This window comes from Neophocaena asiaeorientalis, unplaced genomic scaffold (genome assembly GCF_003031525.2).
Source record: "Neophocaena asiaeorientalis asiaeorientalis breed wild unplaced genomic scaffold, Neophocaena_asiaeorientalis_V1.1 scaffold225, whole genome shotgun sequence".
Taxonomy (NCBI): Eukaryota; Metazoa; Chordata; class Mammalia; order Artiodactyla; family Phocoenidae; genus Neophocaena; species Neophocaena asiaeorientalis.
In genome coordinates, this window is record NW_020172364.1 from 2,859,085 (window position 1) to 2,881,420 (window position 22,336).

The window sequence follows — 22,336 nt, forward strand, 5'->3', positions numbered from 1 at the left end:
GGATGCAGCAGTTCCACACTTGTGTAAAGCACTGTGTTTTGAACTTTAATGTGCCTGCTGGGGTCTCTTGTTAAAATACTGATTTATTGATATATTTGGTAGATCTGGGGTAGGACCTGAGTATCTGTTTTAACAGGTTGACTGCTGCTGCTGCTACGTGGATAAGGATGTAGAGAGTAAAATGCACTAACCCCTGGCCTCAGCTGCTGCGGCTGCTCTCAGTACCTGAAACTTACAGCCCCATTCTCTTTTCCCAACTTGTCGCCTTTGTACTGGTGGCCCTGCCCCTCTTCCGTTTTCTTTAGCGTCCTCTTAGATGGGCTGAATATATCTATTTTGTTTAGTTTATTTTGTTTCTCTTTTTATTAATAAAGGTTCCCCTATATCAACCCCAAGTCCATCGCCATTGCCTCGAACCCCAACTTCCACTCCAGTCCATGTGAAGCAAGGCACTGCCAGTTCTGTTATTAATAATCCTTATGTTATCGTGGACAAGCCAGGGCAGGTTATTGGAGCCACCACTCCTACTGCAGGTGTGTGTTTGAATGGAACAATATTCATGCAATCCCCAAGATTTTATCTTTTTTAAAGGTGGAATCCTAATGTGACTTAGTAGCCATATAATGGGAGAATGAAATCTTCAACCATGAACAAGAGGAGGGAATACATAAGAGTGTGTGTGTGTGTGTGTATATATTAGGAATTAAGTTTTATTTTTTAATTTCTTAAGATTCATAGTGAACCATAATTAATTTTCTAAAAAAGGGAAAAAAAAGAGTGGATTTTATTCTCATTTAGAAGACATTCTTTTTAGGCAATGTGTGATTAACTTTTCCAAATTAAGCTTTAGAGCAAGAATAGCTTTGTGAACCGTACATATTTTTCCCCAGTGAAATAAAAAAGTGATCTTTACTTTTCAGTGAATAAGATAAAACTTGCATGTGGGAGGGAAGCTGAACCCTGTAGTTATTTAAAACAAAAAAACAACTCTAATAGGAAGCATAAGAAGTCTTTGGATTCCCCGTGTTTATCATCATAACCTCATATAAATACAGAGAGCTTTTCAGGTTTCTTTGAGGTACTTTCACTAACATTTTATTTATTCCCTTCAATTAAACTGTTTAAACACGTGCACCTCTGTGTAAACTTTCCTGTAGCTTTCACTTCTAATAGAAATATCGAAAAGAGAAATAAGAGAAATAGCTATAAAATAATGAGACTGATTTTTTTCTAACATGTTTGATTTTAACACAGATTAATGTGTGTTGGGCCTTTCCAACTATTTTTTTAGAAAGTTATGTTCTTTAACAATGATTATAATTGGGGGACTCCTTTAAAAAATGCTACTTTCAGAGATTCCCTTTTGAGTACACCTAAGGATGCCAAGTAGGTGTCTTTTGAGGATGTTTAGTTTTAGAAATCAGCCAAAGTCTCTGCAGGCAAGTTTGGTAAATGGAGGAGGTGACCAAGTACCATTTTTAGTCTTGACTTACTGTTGACTGTAGATAATGTGACTTATTTTGATCAGACCCTAAAGCCAATTGTACTGATGGAGTATAAAGTGTTTAATGTCAGCATTTTGGAGTAGGTATAACCTTCTAGTGAAACTACTTTGAAGGAACTAGCATTCAGTTGAATGCATACATTTTGGCACATTGTGAAATAGCCAACACCATTATGTTACAGTATCTCTTTCTATATAAGTGCAGAATATATAATGTCTACCTACTTTACTTATTCTTCTACACTTCCTTACTAGCTTCTTGCCCTTTTTAGGTTGATGAAGCGGTCAGCTTCACAGGATGAATCCTTCAGTGTTTTTTCCTATAATAATATCATGGTTGTGAGTTTTCAGCCCTTCAAAATGAACAATAAATAGTGGGGAGAAGACAAGGGTGGTGGAAAATGGCTTTAAAATTCCATTTTGTAAATTTTACTTTGTTTATACTTTATTTTTAAATCTACCTTGCTTATCAGGAAGTCCTACCAGCAAGCTCTCTACTGCCTCTCAGGCCTCCCAAGGAACAGGTTCCCCGATTCCTAAAATTCATGGAAGTAGTTTTGTAACATCTGCTGTCAAGGTAACACTCTTATTGCGCTTTGCTAGTTTCTAAACGTGGTACATTCAAGTTGAGCCAGAATTTGCAAGTGATAATGCAGATTTCATAAAGTAGAATCTTCAAGCTAAGAAGTATCATAAAGATCAAGTACTTCAGACTCCCCTACCTTACCTATGGTTTTTTTTTGACAGCTTTGTTATACATTTTTCTTTACAAAGTAATAATTTGTATCTTTCCACAGTGTATTTTCCCCTTCCCCCACCTTCTTCAGGATAAGAAGTCCTTTGAAATTTAGAATTCCAAATATGATCTGACTTGTTCAGATCATAGTGCTAGATATCTGCTCACTGTTCCGCAGAGACAGTCACTGCTGTTGACTTAGTTATTCAGCTTATTTGTTATTGTCTTGGCTACCTTAAGGCTAGAGCCTCTGAGGTATAAACTCCTGTTTGAGAATTCCTGAGAATTCAAAGATCATCTCTTACATGACTGGTGCTAACACAGCATTTCTTATATCTAGGCACTTAATTGTGATGATATTGAATAGTTTCCTGATCCAAGGCAAGGTTTTTCTCTAATGCAGTGTAATCTGTGAGCACTGTGTTCTATGAATGCCTGAATTGTAAGAATTCCTTGAAGGTCTTAATTTTCTACCAGTGTATTTTTGCATGTTTGTTGATGATATTTTCATTACATAGTTAAACAGTGTTCTTAACTTTGTTTCTTGCCCCCAACGTTTATTTATGGAAAATTGCCTCTGAGACTTGCCTTTTGTATTTGAGAATTAGAGACAAATGACAGTAATTTTGAATTTTGACCTTTGCTGTCTTTGTATTTGCTAATTGTTCAAGTTCTTTTTGTTGTATTGTTTTTAAAATTTTTAGTGAAAAATTTCCCCCTGCGTCCTGGGTATTTATTCCAGAGTAACAGATCCAGTTGCAGGTACTGTTAGAAGTGTGTGGTACACTGAAACACTGTCACTGCCTGTTACATTCATTTGTTTATTTAGTGCGTAGACCTTAGGGATAGAAAAGAAATAGAATACAGTACCTATCCTTTAGTAACATCTGGCAGGGGACTGGACATGAAACCAATGAGTCAGCCAAATATTACAGGTAGTATGATAGGAGTCTTTCCAGTTTACAGTGGGCACAGATGAGTAGGTTCTTGCCAATTTATAGCCTTACTTTGAATTGTCTTTTCAAGCAATATTAAAATGCAGGTGTAGGGGCTCGGAAGCCCGCAAAGAGTTTTGGGCTTTTTGTTTGTTTTTGTTGCTAGGGAATGTCACAGGTTTGTATTAAATATGTGACTAGAGTGAAATCACTCACTTTATCCTAATTGTACAATACGTATTTTTACAAACACAGCAGGAGGATTCTTTGTTCGCATCTATGCCACCTCTTTGCCCAATTGGGAGTCACCCTAAGGTTCAAAGCCCCAAACCTATAACTGGAGGACTGGGAGCTTTCACAAAAGTAAGTATTCATGAGAGGATTATCCCACAAGTGGATAAGCTCTTGTTACAGAATCTTTCTGTGGCATGTTGGAGTTGATTGATGCTACTACCCCACATCATGGAACTTTTTAGTATGTCTCATCTCTAAGACTGGATCCTACTTCTGAGACATGCTTCCATTTATTTAGTGGTGTTCACAGGGCAGCCCTTGGAGTCTAGCAAGATGGGAACTTCCTGGTGCCGTTTTGCCACAATGTCTAAAACAAATGACGAGGTTGGTTTGCAGATACACTGGATCAAGTCCACATCCTACTTTTGGTCCCTTTAATAGCTATTATGGGCTATACTTAAGCAGTATTTTTACCCTTCTAGTGGAGTCGTTGTTTACATACAGGGCTTCATTAATTCATTAATTCCTGCAGACAGAATAAATTTAAATATTAGTAGCATTTTTCATGGGCTGTTTATTCATTGTCATTATCATGTTTGTTGCAAGGTAATCATCAAACAGGAACCTGGAGAAGCCTCTCATGTACCAACAACAGGAGCTGCCAGCCAGTCACCACTCCCTCAGTATGTGACTGTGAAAGGGGGTCACATGATAGCTGTGTCCCCTCAAAAACAAGTCCTAACTGCTGGAGAAGGGACTGCCCAGTCACCAAAGATTCAGCCCTCTAAGGTTTGTGTTGGGTAAGGATGGGGAAGTCAACATGTCAGTGAACGTTGTTTGCCTAAGTAATGGACAAGTGCTGAAAAGGGTGACGGTGTTGATGGTCCCGGGAAAACATGTGGATGAAAGCCCTGTAGGAAAAGCAGATAAGTTGGTGTTTAACCCACCTGTCCTTTTCATAGTTATTAACAAGAGCAGGGACATGGTTTATAGACGGCCCAGGGACAGTTCAAGAGGTGAAGGGATGCCGTGTTATCTCTCTGGCAGTGAAGATGATTGACGTCATGGACACAACTTTACACTTGATTCAAGTCTAACTGACAGGATCGAGGTCCACTGTTGTACCTGTTTATTTCTGATAGGAGACTGCTATAGTTTGCACCTCTGATGTCTTGACTGTGTGATCTGTTAAATGATTCTTGGCTCTTTAGAGAGTTTATTTTCTTTATAATTTGGAGGTTTGGGGAATTTACATATTGGGAGAACTCTAAAACAGAGATACATGTTTCCCCGCATCCGTTGTACTTAGGAGTGCCAAAGTGTATCATGCTCTTATTTGCATATTATCTGTAATCCTCAGACAACCTTGCAAGGTGGATATTTTCACTGCTGTTTTACAAATGAGGAAATTGTGGTTCTGAGAGGTTAAGCAACATCCTTGAGAGCATACAGCTAATAAGCGACAGAGAATTTGAACCCAGGTCTAGTTGACTCCAAAATTCCCCATTCCAGAACTATTAAAATTTGTGAGCCATTGTCTGTAACCTAAGCATGCTTTTAGAACATCCAGAGTTAAATAATCTTACTTTTAGGGCAGATATATCCTAAAGCTATTAAGAGTACTATGTGAAGCGCTTGCTTTTCAACTTTAAAATAGGTTTTAGATATTTTGGTTAGTCTAGATGGCTGCATATAGATTGAGTTAAAAATTCATAGTCTTATAGGTGGTTCTAAAATCTGTAAGAGTTCATTAACCACTTTCCCAAACTTTTCTGCTCATAAGACTCAACTGATGATTAAAAATATCAGAACTTCTTGGTGACCCCGGGAATCTGGATTTTTAACAAACTCTCCTACTGACTCATATGATTAGGTAAATTTAGGAACCATGGAACTTCAGCATCAAATTTGACTTTGGGGGGCTTCCCTGGTGGTGCGGATGGTTGAGAGTCCGCCTGCCGATGCAGGGGACACGGGTTCGTGCCCTGGTCCGGGAAGATCCCACATGCCACGGAGCGGCTGGGCCCATGAGCCATGGCCGCTGAGCCTGCGCGTCCAGAGCCTGTGCTCCGCAACGGGAGAGGCCACAACAGTGAGAGGCCTGTGTACTGCAAAAAAAAAAATTTGACTTTGGGGATTCCATAGCCAGAATCACTAAAACAGGCAACCCCCAACTACTTCCTGATGCTCCCTCTGTTGTTTTGGCTTCAGGGATAAGCATTTTGTTCAAGTCCTTTCGTGAATCGGTTATTGTCATCTGGTCTTCGTACTCAGACACATCCTGTATGTTGTTTAAAATCTATTTTGCTTCACCTAGAAATACATGGTATTACTGATTTAGGCTTTTGAATCGTGATAGCATTGCTATTTATGCTCAGAAGCTCTGAAAAGTTTCTGCTTTTTGCCACTTTTGCATTTTGCAGATCTCCTCACCCAGTAATACTGAACAACTGTATTGGCTTTCTTGTCACATTCCCACCTACCTAATGGCAAGGTAGGACCAAGAGAAAATGGCTGGGTTTGTGCTAGAATGCCTTAAGTGTAAAGGTACCTGATAAGAAAAGCCACAGACGAGTGTGAAAAAACTACAGAGAAGCAGAACATGAAACAAGACATCTATCCCAGAAATTTAGTACAAGCTTTAGACTTGAGATAAAGAGCTGTCTGCAAGTACAGGGTGTCCCTGGTTATTGCTGAGGTGTAGTCAGAGAAAGTGTGCCAGAAAACAGGAGGGTGAACAGAATGGTACTGTTTCACTTTCCACACAACTTTGGCACAATAGAAACACAGTTTATCTTTTTCATAAAAGTAGAGGGCGGTGCTGCTTTTGACATGAAAAGAGACAGTTGAGGAATTGGTGGTTCATATGGGAAGGAAGCAGTGTGGTGTAGTTAAAAGAGCATGAGCTTGTTACACATCTCAGATCTCAGCCACTCATTACTTGTGTGAGCTGGGCAAATTTATCTCTCTCAGCCTTGTTTTTTCATCTAGTAAAAGGAAATAATACCCTTTGCCTTTCAGTGCTGTAGGAGAATTAGAGATCATTGTATATAGAGGGCCTAGCACAGAGCAGGTGCTAAATAAGTGATAGCAGCTAAAGTTATGTGAGGATGAGTCCTGTGTATATATGTGTGAGTACCATGTAATAATTACTGTCATTGAGAACTGAATCGTAAGTGGCTGTATTTTTCAGCATCCAGGGAAAAATCACATATACAGAATCCTCACCTTCAGGTTGCTAAAGTAGATTCTGACTTGCAAAGGTCTGTACAGGGCACAGGGAGGGCAGGAATAGAAACACCAAATCAAAGCATGAATCAAAATTAAGTATTTATAACAGTACAGAACAAAGGTGAAACTAAGGAAATTCGGAATGCGGAGAGCAGTGCTGTGGGAGGGGAAGAGGAGAACAGTTGGTAGGTGATTTCAGGTTCTAGGCCAAAATGTTGTATTAAAAAGAAAAACAAAACTAATTTGGGGTTATAGTGTCCTACTCAAGAGACTTGCTTGTGGTGTCATAGACAGCTGTGCATAGGGTTTTCCCCAGTAGAATGCCAGACTTCCTTATTCTCCTCAGTGTTTTAGAATAAAGGGGGGTTGTTTATCTTGTGAGCAGTTTGCTCTTGGTGGACAAGCTCTGCTAGTAAAAACTGCCCTCCTGTGGCCAGCATGGTTATGTTTTATTTGGCTCTCGGAGGGATTAGGTGTGTCATATTCTGGACATTTTGAAGCAGTTGAGTGTGAGGATAGAGGTTGGCACAAGGAGGGAAAAGCAAGTCAGATGCATGGGATTGGAGGAAAGAAATTAAAATAGGTACATGTATGTATTATTTTCCTTTTTTTAAATTGAAGTATAGTTTATATATAATATTATATGTTACCAGTGTACTGTATAGTGATTCACAATTTTTAAAGGTTAAATTCCATTTCTACTTATAAAATATTGACTGTATTCCCTGTGTTGTACAGTATACCCTTGTAACTTATTTTATACCTAATAGTTTGTACCTCTTAATCCCCTACCCCTATATTGCCCCTCCTCCCTTTCTGTTCCCCACTGGTAACCACTAGTTTGTTCTCTGTATCTGTGAGTCTGCTTCTTTTCTGTTATATTCACTAGTTTGTTGTATTTTTTTTTAGATTCCACATATAAGTGATATCACATGTATATTTTATTTTCCTTTAAGATCTTTGCTTTCTTTGTTAATTTAGGAACATGAAAATAGATTATGTGTAATTTAGCTTATACAAGGGATTATTAAGTGTGATATATTTAGGAAATGTAAAGACAGACGTGTTAGAAAAAAATTCAACTACTATAACAAATTCCCAAACCAGGAGCTTAAATAAGTTTACTTCTCTCACACATGAAAGTCTGGTAGGCGACCCTGGTGTGTTGGTTCCACAATCATCAAGAATCTAGACTCCATCTCATTACTCTGTCATTTTCAAAATTTGTTTTTCAGCTTGTGGGCTATGATAGCCACTTCATCTCATGCCACCGTGTTCACATTTCTGGCCAGCAGGAAAAGGGAAGGGAAGAGGGTTTGGGGAGAGCAGAACCAAAAATTTGCACTCATCACTTCTGTTCACATCCCTTTAGCCAGAAATGAGATGTCAGACCTAGGTGTGAAGGAGTTGGGAAATATAGTAGGTATTCTGTGTGGCCATGTCCCTCGCTGAAAATCGGGGGTTCTGTTACTATGAGAGAGAAACAAAGAATACATATTGGGGTTCAGCTGGCAGTTTCTGCCATACCTTAAAAATAATTTTCTGGATTAAGAAGCTTTTTTTTATCAATGCAGAAAAAAGTTCTTAATTAGTAGGAAGAGTTTGTATATCTCCACATCTCTAGGGGGAATGAGTGTGCCCAGCTCTATAGCTACAGTAACACTCCATGTTGCCTATATGATGAGGCTCATACAGTCAGAATGAAGAGATTTGGATAATCATCAGGGATAGTTTTAACCAAGCCAGGATAGCTGGGAGTTTTCTCTTCTCCATTCTAGATGAACTTATTTCTCCCCCCCACTCATTGGTTCTTTGATTTTTTTTTTTTTTTTTTTTTTTTTTTTTTTTTACCCCCCCCCCCTTTTTGTTTTTTTTTTTTTTTTTTTTTTTTTTTTTTTTTGTGGTACGTGGGCCTCTCACTGCCGTGGCCTCTCCCGTTGCGGAGCACAGGCTCCGGATGCGCAGGCTCAGCAGCCATGGCTCACGGGCCCAGCCACTCCGTGGCATGTGGGATCCTCCCGGACCGTGGCATGTGGGATCCTCCCGGACCGGGGCACGAACCCCTGTGGCCTGTATTGGCAGGCGGACTCCCAACCACTGCGCCACCAGGGAAGCCCTCTTTGATTGTTTTGTTTCTTCCTTTCTTTCCCTCCTTCCTTAAACTTACATAAAAGTGCAGAGACTATTGTAATGAATCCTACATGCCCATTATTCCATTTCAGCAGTTACCAGCATTTTGCTGATCTTCTCCTCCTAGAATATTTTAAGGTAGATATGAGATGTTATCTATATATTTTGATTTCTGTTTGATTAACTGAACCTTAAGATCAAGGTCCTCTGCCCTGGCCACATGCTGAAGATAGTGACAGGTGTTTATCCTTTGGCTTTCTGTCCTGAGTCTCTACATAGTCTCATAGATCACCAGTCTTCAGTTCATAGTAACAAGTGTTGTGCTGGCTGCAGCTGTCATTTACTGTGTACATCATGCTGGCTAGGCATTTTATAAACTTATTTTCATTTATGCCTCATGACCTTACGAGATATTTTATAGATGAGATATCTAAAGCTAAAACTCAAAGAGGTTAAATAACTGTGCAGCTGCTAACTGATGGAACAAAACTGGGAAAGCAGGTCTGACTGCTTATAAAAACCAATACTCTTTCCTCTGTGATACACTGGTTTATAACAATTGGTTAGGGGACCATTTTCTTTACGTCAGCCATATTGTCCAAGCACATGACAAGTGTATTTTACTATATTCACATTCTTTGAAAAGGAACCATGTATGATTTAGTGATTATTTAACTTAAAAATCCCATTCATCAGTTGTTATATGGTTTGTCATTTTGTTCTACCTTAAGTAATGCTATTATTTTTTAATTTGGGAAGATTCTATAATTGCAGTAAATACAGAGAATAATATAATCAATATCCACATATCCTCCACTGTGAATTAACATGTTCATATTTAATTCAACAGTTTTTTTCTCCAAATAAAATATGACTGATAAAGTTGCAGTCCACTTTGTTCTTCCCCAAAACAACAGTCATGAATTTGGATGTGTAGCTTGACAGTCCATACTTTTTATTACATACGTAATAGCCGTAAGTAACATGTAGTGTTGTGAATTTTGAAGATTTACATAAAAGATATTTATACTCATATTTTTCTGCAACTCCCCTTTCACTCAATATTTGTACTTGCAAAGTCTGTTGATGTTGATATATATATAGTTCCAGTTCATTCATTGTAACTAACGAATGCTATTCTGTCAGTCTGTCTTATACCACATTTTATCCATTCCTCTATCTGTAGACATTAAGCATATTTCATTTTGTAGACATTAAGATTACTTACAATTTTTTGTAATTACAAATAATGCTACCTTGGACTTTCTGTGTATGTTCCCTTGAGCACATGTCTAAGATTTCTCTGGGATATATCCCTACCAGTAGAGGGTGAATTTTCAATTTTAGTAGATATCCTAGTACTTCTCTGGAGTGGCTGTACAAATTTACCTTTCTGCCAGCAGTGAACAAAAGTTCCTGTTTCCCCATATCCTCTAGCCAATTCTTGGTATTATCAGGCTTTAAAAATTTCCCCTCCAATCTGATGGTTGAAAAGTACTTTCTTCTTTATCTTTTTTGCCTTTAGAAGACAGATCTTTTCCCATTCTTAAAAAAGAATGTAAAAGTCTTTTAATCTAGTTTCTGGTGAGAAGTTCTTTTTATGAAATAAAGAATTAGGGACTGTGAAACACTGCCCCAATTTTCCATTAATTGTTTCTTCTAATTGAAAATTGTACTATTGACCTTGTTTTAAAAGAGCTCTGAAGTATTCTTTTACTTGAAAAAATTTACGGTATTTTTAGAACTAGGTACTTCTAACTTTCATTCTTTGGGTGCTGGGATCTTTTTTTTTTTTTAATTGAATTAAATGTTTTTCTAGCTTACACTTTTTTAATGAAATGTCTACCTTTAAGGAAAGGAGAGATTAGAAAGTATAGAAAAAGATAACTTTTTAAAAAAATAAGTTGGAAGAGGTGTCACATGTTATACCATATAATAAATGACGTGAATTGTTAGATGTTCTAGTGATGGAGAAATATTGCTTCAGATGGGGATAACACAGAAGAGGTTACTGAAGAGGTGATATTTAAAAGTATGTAGTGGAGTTTATAGTTCATATATGAGAATGTTTATTGCAGTTTTTTCATAATGTGAAGTTTAAAATTATCTAAATAGTCACACAGTAGTGAAATATTTACTTAGATTATGGTATATCTATTCTAATACATTCTTTTTTGGTCCTCTCAAAATGTTTTTGAAAAATAACAACAGTGGAAATGGTTGTAACATGATGTTAAATTTAAAAATTATAAAACTATATGCATCCTAATCTTTGTTTCAAAATGTACATTAAAAAGAATCAGAAGTAAATACTACATTAAAAATATTAAGAGGGCGTCCCTGGTGGTGCAGTGGTTGAGAGTCCGTGTGCCGATGCAGGGGACATGGGTTCGTGCCCTGGTCCGGGAAGATCCCACATGCTGCGGAGTGGCTAGGCCCGTGAGCCATGGCCGCTGGGCCTGCGCGTCCGGAGCCTGTGCTCCACAACGGGAGAGGCCGCAACAGTGAGATGCCCGCATACTGCAAAAAAAAAAAAAAATTAAGAGATTATTTCTGATGAGTAGAGTTTTTTTCTTTATATCTCTGTATTTCCTGTGTTTTTTTTTTAAAAAACACACATATTACTTTTTATAATTAAAATAGGTTATAGATAGTAGCTGGGGTTAAGACAAAAGCTGTAACATTTTATTGTAATAACATCCAGACTGAGAAATACTGCTGTTCACATCATAGGTAGAATTCCTAGATGATTGAATTAGACTCCATGTGTTGTTATCTAGGGGTTTGCTTTTGTTCTTTGCTGGAACAGAGTGACTGTGCTGCTTTAAGACCCCTCAAGGGACTATGAGAAGAAGCACTTCTGGGTTCTCCTTTGTTTTGAACAGGTTGTTGGGGTTCCAGTTGGGTCTACCCTACCTTCGGCAGTGAAGCAGGCAGTGGCAATCAGTGGTGGCCAGATCCTCGTAGCCAAGGCCAGCTCGTCTGTCGCCAAAGCAGTTGGTCCAAAGCAAGTTGTGACCCAAGGAGTTGCCAAGGCAATTGTGAGTGGAGGTGGAGGAACCATTGTCGCTCAGCCGATGCAAGCCTTAACCAAGGCTCAGGTCACTGCTGCTGGCCCTCAGAAGAGTGGATCCCAGGGTTCAGGTAACTGATACTAATCGGGGGCCCTATCAGCAGCAGCCCCTTCCAAAACGCTCTGTGCTAGTGATTTTATTTGCTATTTGGTTCTCTCTAGAAAAACCTAGTATGTTGATGTTTTAAGGAGTATATAAAAACATGTTCATCTTTTTCATGTAACATTTTACATAGAGGCCTGTAAGGCTTTTGCCCTAAGTTGTGTGTGCGCATGTGTGGGTATGAGCAAGAATAGTCAAACTAGAGGGTGTTTCTTGATGCCGCTCTCAAGTCTGAAGAATAATTCTCATTTGTCCTTATTTCCACGTTGCGTTCTATTTCAGACTTATAGTCTTGGTATGGTCATTTGCCAGCAGCATTTTGAGATACTTGACTAAGGCATTCTCTACTAAACAAAAGTTTAAATACTTTGAATGTGTTTTAGTCCTTAATGTGTTGTTCCTGTGAGTGCATGAAGAAATATACCTCAGGTATTTGATATTTACTAATTTTTAAAGGTCTTGATGAGGCTAAAGAATGGTAGCATTGAGTTGGGAGGGTAGTGGAGGTCCAAAATAAAGATTTCAGAGGTGAAGAATTGCTGCTGATGACAAAGTTCTTTTGTGGCATTAAAAATGAGTGTTTGAGATGGGCCAGAAGAAGTGACCTTTGGAGTTTGGAAGATATAGCACTGGGAAGGCAGAGAATTAAATAAGTCATCTATAGTATTGTCACTGAGAATGAGCCTTTAGCACAGAGCACAATACTTTGAGTCCGGAGTCCGCCTTCAGCTAATGAGGGGAAGTGACTTGGGAGTTCAGTAAATGAGAGCAGAAAAGAGAGGGAGATGGTATAGCTAAGTAGGAGCCTCAAAAGAGGCAGGGCTTTTTTTTCTCCCCATCTGGAATGAGCCGTGATAATGGTCTGAAAGTCTAACTGGAGAGCAAAAATGTTCCTTTCTTGGTCCTAGCCCTCTGATATTGAGGTAAGACAGAAAACAGCCTGTAGCTAGGGGATTTCTGGGGAAGTCTTATCTTCAGAGGACTGATGAGTTTAATCACCACAAAAAGAGATAATGTTCAAGGAGGTTGATGTTCTAGAGGGTGTAGTGATCACAGCAGGAATTCCTGGAGTGGGGTGCCTGGTGAAAGAGTCAGGGAAGGAAGAAAGCATGAGGAGATGGGTTCAGATCAGGGACCGTGAGCCGTGTGGAGATGGGACTCCGGGTGCGGGTGGCAGAGAGGTCTGCAGTCCTGGCGTGGCTGCGATGCACAGTGGTGTAAGATGAGATTAGTTCTGGTCATAGTGAAGAGGGATGGCCCTCAGTTTAATATCAGTCCCTGATATTGGGTGCAGCTTCCAGGGTTCCTGCCTCCCAAAGCTTTGCACAGTGAAGTGGTCCTGAGAGCGACTACTCTAGCAGGTGGCAGGAGGCTGAGAGTCCTTTCCCTGTGGGACTCACGTGGTCCTGTAGGCTTCAGTTCCTGGAGATTCCAATACAAAGTAACTGCAGAAAGTTTTCATGTTTAGAGGTTTCACAGCCATGTGCATCGAGAAGTAAATTCTAAGGGGTAAGTGAAAGCTGTTTGACATAGGTGAGACTTTTAAAAGATGAATTATAGTTTCATAGTATATGTGCCAATTGTTGACTGTAGCATTTTTTAGTTCTTAGAAAGTGAGGGAGACTAGAAGTCTTGTTTCAAATCAGTAGATTCATCGTTACTAGAAATTGACTATAAAGGGCTTTAAACAAATGAGAAGCAAATGTGTATTCATCCATAGAGAGGGTGATTATTTTATTGACTGTCTAAACAACAGTACTTTTGAGAGTTAAGAGTCACTATTAATTATAGTGGGACGTAGGTATAAATTGTAACGGCTTTGGGCAAACCAGGACATATGGTCACTCTATATACAGATATAAATTTCTTTATAGTTTGTAGCAGGCTCTTCTAGTATGTAAATATTTTAATTAGCAAGATAATGAAAAATGTCAGCCTTTAAAGCACTGTGCATCTAGGAAGCAAACTGTAGAGTTTATCGTTTGTTAGTGTTTTTGAATAAGTATTTTATTACTCTGTGTATGTTTTAATTTTAGAGATAGCATTGCCCTCAGTTCCAATTTATCGTAATGTTTTTCCTCTTTCTTTTTTTCCCTCTATTCCCTTCACCATTTTAGTAATGGCGACATTGCAGCTGCCAGCCACTAATTTGGCCAACTTGGCAAATTTGCCTCCTGGCACTAAACTCTACCTTACAACGAATAGCAAGAACCCTTCAGGAAAAGGAAAGCTGCTGCTGATCCCTCAAGGAGCCATCCTGCGGGCTACCAACAATTCTAGTTAGTCCATCATTAAATCATTTGGTTCTTGGGTCTCTGGGTACGTTCACCTCATCCACCTGAGGGGCAGTTCTTACCTGTTTCAGGAAGCGTTTTCATAGCTCTGTTTGCTCAAATGGACTTAAAACATGCACACATTTTTAACTAGAAGTGGGTTTAAATAATCATAGTCTTAGGAGGTGACACTGTTGTCTTGGATTTATCTGCTCAGAGTCTGGGTTTGGGAACAAATTACAGTGAAGAGGTATGGCTACTGAGCCTGTGTTGGGAGAAAGCTGTATATGTGAGCTGGAAATAAAGAAGACTTCTTCCTGTCAGTGGTATCTGAAAACTGGTGACACCTGAGAAGATTGCTGGACGCCTGTTTTTATTTTGAAGGGGATGGGAGTAGGATTGGAATCAAGTGTCTCTGCTTGCCATTATTTAGATGTGCGTCTTAAGTTTGCTAGGTTTGGAGATGGCAAGAGAAATACAGGCTCAGCCTTAGTGTGTAAGATGTAAAGCCCCAAGGAAATCAGGTGGTTTATCTAGGCTTATATAAACTTTTGCTTTGACATATAGAGAAAAACAATTTGGGTAGTGTTGAAAAGGAAGGAGTAAGAGGAATTATTTCCATCTGAGTCAGAAGTATAGTTGGTACAGCAGTTAGGTTCACTTGAAATTAGTCACTTGCCGAAGTGTAGCGTTGTAATTGTAATCGAGCAAGAGCTCGTGTGCCCGCGGGACGGAAACCATTTCCGGCGGGAGCTTGCAGCAAAGTTAGTGTTAATTGCAGGGCACCAAGCAAGGGAGTGGGAAACAAGTCTCAGATCCACTCCAACTTGGTCTTTGAGTTCAGGGTCTTTAAAGGGGAGGAACAAAGAAGCCGGTGTTAATCATCATCTTGTGATTTTCTTAATCATAGTTCTGGGTGTCAGGATGTCTCTGGTTCACATTTCTCTGGCCAGGTGGTCCATGGCTTGGGGGTCTATTAGCTCATCTTGCCCTAGGGAAACAATCTGAGTTTTTACCTTAGCCGTGTTATCTACAACACAGCACTTTTAGTACATTAATGATGTTGTTAACAACGGCAGGTTTAGTCATCTGACTCTGGTTGATTAATGTTCAGTTAGCACAGAATTGAGGTCAGAGGGGACAAGAAAGGGCATAAAGTTTTGGATAGAGAGATTAATCATAAACTCAGCAGGGGAATTTGGTTTTAGGGGGACTCAGTTTCAAAAGCTAATTAGCCATTTTGTTTACTGACTGTAATGGGTGATTTCCACTCTTACCCTGGTGTTTTTTTCCTCATACCTAAGTAGTGGTGTATCAAAAATTTAGATATGTAAGAGAAAGACAATGTAAGTCTTCCAAAATTCATCCAGAGAGCTACTTAGAGTGTAGTTTACATATGTAATGTCACCAAAAGGGAAGTAAAAAGGGTACAAAGGCTTTAAAGTGGAATTTGAAAAGCAAAAAAGACCTGGAGTCGTTATAAATATGAAGAAAGTCTTGGTTTTTTCCAGAGCAGGGGGGGAGATGGAAAAGAGAGAGTATTGCAAAATTACACTAAATTCCAGCAGTTTCACTGAAATTGAATCAGATGCCAGAAAGTTGGGGAGCACTTCTCTGAGCACATTTAAGTGTTGGTTAAAAACACTTGGTTAGAAAATGAATCTGACTCGATCTCTCACAGCTAAGCTAAAACACTTGCAAAGATAAGTTCTTCATTGTAGTACAGTACTCAGAACTGAACTAGTCGACCATCATTCAGTCAAACGTAAATATATTTCAGTCTTCAGCGTTAGAAAGTTCTCACTCTTGTCACGAACCTGTATATTACAAAAAAAGGAGGAAAGAAGGAAAGGGAGGGAGTGGAGCCCTAAGGGAAACATCTCTCTGGGCTCATCTGTTTTTTCTCTTAAGCCTTCTCTTAATACTTTGTCATTGGTTGTGTTTTCAGACCTCCAGTCTGGCTCAGCTGCCAGTAGCGGTGGTGGTGGCAGTGGCAGTGGAGGAGGAACCGGAGGAGCCCAGAGCCCTGCCGGCCCTGGAGGGATATCCCAGCACCTGACGTACACATCTTACATCCTCAAGCAAACCCCTCAGGTCTGCTCATTTGTGACTGGTATCTTTTAAATCAGTTATTTAATGACTGCCTTTAATTATAGTGGATTTACCTTTACGGCTCTGGGATCAGGTGTCAATACTAACATTTTAGTCATGTTATAAATCTGTATTATTTTGGGTTTGCTTTGTTTTGAGAGAAAAGCGAGTGGAGATTCAGAAGGACCTATGTAACTTATCCAAGATCTCTGCGCTAAGCCTAGTGGTCGGGTTTGGATTTAAACCCAGATCTTTCTGAAAGATTTTTGCTATGCTGTTGCCTCTCGTGGATTTGGAATAGTATTAACGTGCAGTTGAAAGTTTTCTCCTAGACGTAACCAGAGAGATAGTATCAAGTTATGGTTTGGAGTTCCATTGGATTCAAGATTAGGAACAGGCTTCTGCCTCCTTTCTTTCCCCTTGTCGCTGGTCTTGGCTCCTCTCTAAGGAAGGGAATGGAATTTTGGTTCTAGATGTTCTTAGTGAGAGTAGATAGTTATCAGTCTGAAGGATTAAATCCAGCTATGAGGGGACTAGATTGTAAAACTTGAGCTTCCAACAGCCTGCTCTGTGACTCCAGTGCAAAGTTTGAGAAGTGGGGATAACTGTTGGTAGTGACACTGAGAGCAGAGCTATTCTTTTTAATCATTTTGATGAGTTGTAGAATTGAAGGGTAGCATTGTCGCTTATAATATGGGACCTTGTGATTTAAAGAATCAGAGCAAGTCATTTGAACTTAACAAATTACTGATCAGGTCTTTATTTGTTTGTAATTTAGGGCACGTTTTTAGTTGGCCAGCCATCACCCCAGACATCTGGAAAACAGCTGACTACGGGGTCAGTGGTGCAAGGAACACTGGGAGTCAGCACATCCTCTGCACAAGGACAGCAAACGTTAAAAGTCATCTCTGGACAAAAAACCACTTTGTTTACCCAGGTAAATACACACACACACACACACACACACACACACACACAAATATTTACAGCTTGTCTCTTTCCACAAAGAAATTATCGTTACCTAAGAAAATAAGCAATAAAATAGTATAGAAAAATAAGAATAAAATCATAAGATTTGGGAAAATATAAGTAGAATGAGAAGATAAGACCAGAGAGTTGTTTAGATATGCAAATAGTAATGTCCTGTATATTTAATAAAATTTGCCAAAGCAAAATGAGAACAATGATAAGTTATAAAATTCACACTATTTGTAAGAGGAAAAAAATAACCACACAATATTTTCTTAGAAGAAACAAAGATTTTCTAGACACTTCATTCTAAAATTTCTCTGGAGGGACTTCATATAGGAGATTCTGAATAGTGTTATAGGTGATTTCAGCCATGATATCTATATCGTAAGTAAATGCTATAGGGAGTTTGGTGTGTTTCTACAGCGTCTTTAGCATAGGTGGAAGAATAATGACAGGGAATTTTAACTGGGCAAGGGATATCATAATCATCTATAGCTAAATCTCAAAAACTTACCAAATGAAAGTGTAGAAGGATATAGACAGTGTGGATATCAACAAATAATGGCACTTTTTATGATTGAATGTAGATCAGCAGTTCTCAAAGCATGAAATGATATTGGATTTTTGTCAAATGCTTTTACTGTGTCTATTGAGAGGATCCTATGGTTTTTCTTTTTTAGTTTGTTAATAAGGCAAATTACATTGATTGTTCAAATGTTAAACCAACCCTGCGTTCCTAGAATAAACCCTACTTCGTTGTGATATGTTTTCCTCTTTTAATGTATTGTTGAATTGAATTTGAATTTTTGCAAGGGATATTGGTCAGTAGTTTTCATTGTAATTTCTGTCTGGTTGTTTTTTTTTTTTTTTTTTTTTGTGGTACGCGGGCTTCTCACTGTTGTGGCCTCTCCCATTGCGGAGCGCAGGCTCAGCGGCCATGGCTCACGGGCCCAGCTGCTCCGCGGCATGTGGGATCTTCCCAGACCTGGACACAAACCCGTTTCCCCTGCATTGGCAGGTGGACTCTCAACCACTGCACCACCAGGGAAGCCCTCTGTCTGGTTTTGGTATCAGAGTAATGCTGGCCTCATAAAATGAGTTGGAAACTTCTCCCTCCTCTTCACTTTTTGGGGAAGAGTTTGTGTCAACTTGGTATTATTTCTTCCTTAACCGTTCAGAATACACCAGTGAAGCCGTAATGGCTTGCAGTTTTCCTAATTGGGAAGGTTTTTAACTACAATTTCAATTTATTTAATAGATATATTGATAAGACTGACTATTCACATTATTTTGTCTTAAGGAGGTTTGGTAGTTTATATCTTTAAAGGAATTTTTTTTTATTATATCTAAGTAGTCGAATTTCTTGGAACAAACTTGTTCATAATTTTCCCTTATCCTTTAATGTCTGTAGAATCTTTGGTAATGTCCCCTTTTTCATTCTTGACTTTGATAATTATGTATCTTCTCTTTTTTTCTTGATCAGTCTAGCTAGAAGGTCTATCAATTTTGTTGATCTTTTCAAATTGCCAGCATTTGGTTTCCTTGAGTACTAAATTCCCTTTGGTCAGATGCTCTTTGCTGTTTTAAACAGGTATGAGGCCCCAGAATTCTTTAGGCAGTTCTTTAAAATCTTAGCTAATTTCTTCTAATCCGCTCATGTTGCAGCCAGTGCAGTGACTTTCTTTCTGTTCTGCCACAGCTAAGGTGTTTGCTGTTGCCTTTTATTAAGGTATAATTTACATAGAATAATGCACAGATCACAAATATACTGCTCAGGGAATTTGGACAAATGGGTATGCTCTTGCAAGCACTATCCCAGTCATGATATAGAGCATTTCCATTACTCTAAAGCATACCTTCATTTCTCTGTCCAGTTTTTTTCTATCACCATAGATTAGATGTTTTAAAAAATTATTTATTTTATTTATTTATTGTTGGCTGAGTTGGGTCTTCATGGCTGCACGCGGGCTTTCTCTAGTTGTGGTGAGCAGGGGCTACTCTTCATTGTGGTGCGCAGGCCTCTTATTGCGGTGGCTTCTCTTGTTGTGGAGCACGGGCTCTAGGTGCGCGGGCTTCAGTAGTTGCGGCACACAGGCTTAGTTGCTCTGCAGTATGTGGGATCTTTCCAGACCAGGGATCGAACCCATGTCCCCTGCATTGGCAGGCGGATTCTCAACCACTGTGCCACCAGGGAAGCCCCATAGATTAGCTTTTGCCTGTTCTTGAACTTCATATCAACAAAATTATATAGTATATAGTCTTTTATGTTAGCTTCTATTGTTGAACAGAATGTTTCTGAGATTTACTCATGTGTGTATTGATTATTCTTTATTTTAGTTATTTTTCTTTATTTTTGGCTGTGTTGGGTCTTTGTTGCTGTGCGCGGGCTTCCTCTAGTTGCAGCAGGCGGGGGCTACTCTTTTTTGCGGTGCACGGGCTTCTCATTGCAGTGGCTTCTCGTTGCAGAGCACAGGCTCTAGGTGTGTGGGTTTCAGTAGTTGTGGCATGTAGGCTTGGTAGTTGTGGCGCACGGGCTTAGTTGCTCTGAGGCATGTGGGATCTTCCCAGACCAGGGCTCAAACCCGTGTCCCCTGCATTAGCAGGCAGATTCTTAACCACTGTTCCACTGGGGAAGTCCCCTTCATATAGTTCTAATTAGCAAGACTTTCTTGGGGATGCAGTATTTGGGGGGTGTATGTAGGTAAGGATTAAACTGTGCCTATTAACCAGGGTAACTTATTACTCCAATCCATTTTATTTCTGCAGGCGGCCCCGGGGGCACAGGCATCTCTAATGAAAATATCTGATAGCACATTGAAGTCTGTGCCAGCCACCTCACAACTCTCAAAGCCTGGAACCACAATGCTGAGGGTAGCAGGAGGAGTTATTACAACTGCCAGTTCCCCAGCTGTAGCCCTCTCAGCAAATGGTCCTGCGCAACAGGTGAGAAGTAGCATGATAGTGGAAAACCATAATGAAGCATAGAAGCAGTAAAAATGTAAGATAGTCATCAGGCACACTATTGGGCCATATTACTTTTTTTAAAATTCAAATATAATTCACATACCATAAAATTCACCATTTTATTTTAATTTATTTATTTATTTTTGGCTGCGTTGTGTCTTCGTTGCTGCTCTCGGGCTTTCTCTAGTTGCGGCGAGCGAGGGCTACTCTTCGTTGCGGTGCACGGGCTTCTCATTGCAGTGGCTTCTCTTGTTGCAGAGCACGGGCTCTAGGCAACTGGGCTTCAGTAATTGCAGCATGCGGGCCAGTAGTTGTGGCTCCATGGGCTCTAGAGCACAGGCTCAGTAGTTGTGGCGCACGGGCTTAGTTGCTCCGCGGCATGTGGGATCTTCCCGGACCAGGGCTTGAACCCATGTACCCTGTATTGGTAGGCGGATTCTTAACCACTGCGCCACCAGGGAAGCCCTATAGTGAGTTTTTAATAAAGTTCATATTGTTCCACTTTTACACTCTGAGATTATGTCCTCTTATGGGGGGGGTGTTGAAATATCCTTTTATAAAGTGATATAATAAGTGGTGAATTTTTTTAATGTGGTAATACTATGATACCTCCTTGCTTTAAAATTTAAAAAATTTCCTGGTCCGTGAAATCTGAAACTGTAGGAACCACCAAACTAGAGAAGCAGTCTTTTTGAATGGCATGACATTGAATGGGTAGCTAATAGCTAATTTTTTTTTTTTTTTTTTGCGGTACGCGGGGCTCTCACTGTGTGGCCTCTCCCGTTGCGGAGCACAGGCTCCGGATGCGCAGGCTCAGTGGCCACGGCTCACGGACCCAGCCGCTCCGCGGCATGTAGGATCTTCCCAGACCGGGGCACGAACCCGTGTCCCCTGCATCGGCAGGTGGACTCTCAACCACTGCGCCACCAGGGAAGCCCGCTAATAGCTAATATGTATTGGGTATGCTACATGGCAGTCACTGTTCTAAGTTATAGTACTTTCTTCTTAATATCTATTATTTCTGGTCCTGTGGGTTAGCAGTCGGAAGGAACAGCTCCCAGTTCATCATCTACTATGACTTCTGTAATGAAAACTTCTGGGCAGCAGCAAGTGTGTGTGAGCCCAGCCACCATGGGACCCTGCAAGGCTGCTACCTCCTCTGTCATCAGTGCTACGTCCCTGGTGTCCACACCAAACCCCATCTCTGGAAAGGCCACAGTATCAGGTCAGTTGTACCATAATATTATTTCTTGCTCCCTTCTTTGGGCTAGAGTATTTGTGGAAGGTCTTACATAATAACAGTTTTTAATAATAAATTGTTAAAAATCATTAATTCGGTAGCATTTTCCATATAGCTGCCTTTTGGATGAATTACTCTTATTTAAAATCTAGGTGTAAATTTTCAAGTCTGAAATGTTTTTATGGATTGAATAACAATTCTTAACTGATATAATAAAACATTAGCCATCTGGAACTCTTCTGGGTATTTATCAGCAGTTTTGCATGGAACTCATGGTAAAACATCATACATCTCTTTTTGCTTTCATAAAGTACATAAAATTAAATTAGCATTGTTGACTCCAAGACATGATTTTTTTTTTAATAAATTAATTTTATTTATTTTTGGCTGTGTTGGGTCTTCGTTGCTGTGCACGGGCTTTCTCTAGTTGCGGCGAGTGGGGGCTACTCTTCGTTGTGGTGCGGTGGCTTCTCTTGTTGCGGAGCACGAGCTCTAGATGCGAGTGCTTCAGTAGTTGTGGCACGCAGGCTCAGTAGTTGTGGTGCACGGGCTTAGTTGCTCTGTGGCATGTGGGATCTTCCTGGACCAGGGCTCGAACCTGTGTCCCGTGCATTGGCAGGCGGATTCTCAACCACTGTGCCACCAGGGAAGCCCCAAGATATGATTTTTAACAGTAGTTATTATATTGGGTAGTGTTAGAATGACATGCTTGAGCTTTGGTAAGATGTATCGTTTCTCTGTGCCCACCCTGCATGGCCCCGGAAGAGTGTGCCTTTTACTTCTTTGGGTAACATAGAGCACAAATCCTGGAGCCAGATTGCCTAATACCTACCTCATAAAGTTGAGACGA

General features: G+C 39.9%; 1 protein-coding gene across 7 annotated transcripts in view; it reads left to right on the plus strand.

Annotated features, from left to right (window-relative positions):
- YEATS2 (YEATS domain containing 2) overlaps positions 1-22,336 on the plus strand; it is a 112,721-nt gene that overhangs the window by 70,589 nt on the left and 19,796 nt on the right. For 5 of the 7 annotated variants that reach the window (XR_003006306.1, XM_024768280.1, XM_024768301.1 and 2 more), the window contains 10 exons: positions 375-533; positions 1,978-2,081; positions 3,431-3,538; positions 4,016-4,198; positions 11,656-11,914; positions 14,064-14,225; positions 16,168-16,313; positions 17,089-17,247; positions 20,049-20,225; positions 21,285-21,471. Coding sequence is in view for 6 of the 7 variants with exons in the window: in XM_024768280.1 (XP_024624048.1) it covers positions 375-533; positions 1,978-2,081; positions 3,431-3,538; positions 4,016-4,198; positions 11,656-11,914; positions 14,064-14,225; positions 16,168-16,313; positions 17,089-17,247; positions 20,049-20,225; positions 21,285-21,471 (1,644 nt within the window). In the remaining variant the exon portion in view is untranslated. The remainder of the gene's footprint in view (positions 1-374; positions 534-1,977; positions 2,082-3,430; positions 3,539-4,015; positions 4,199-11,655; positions 11,915-14,063; positions 14,226-16,167; positions 16,314-17,088; positions 17,248-20,048; positions 20,226-21,284; positions 21,472-22,336) is intronic. The other 2 variants (XM_024768307.1, XM_024768315.1) reach the window with 1 other exon arrangement.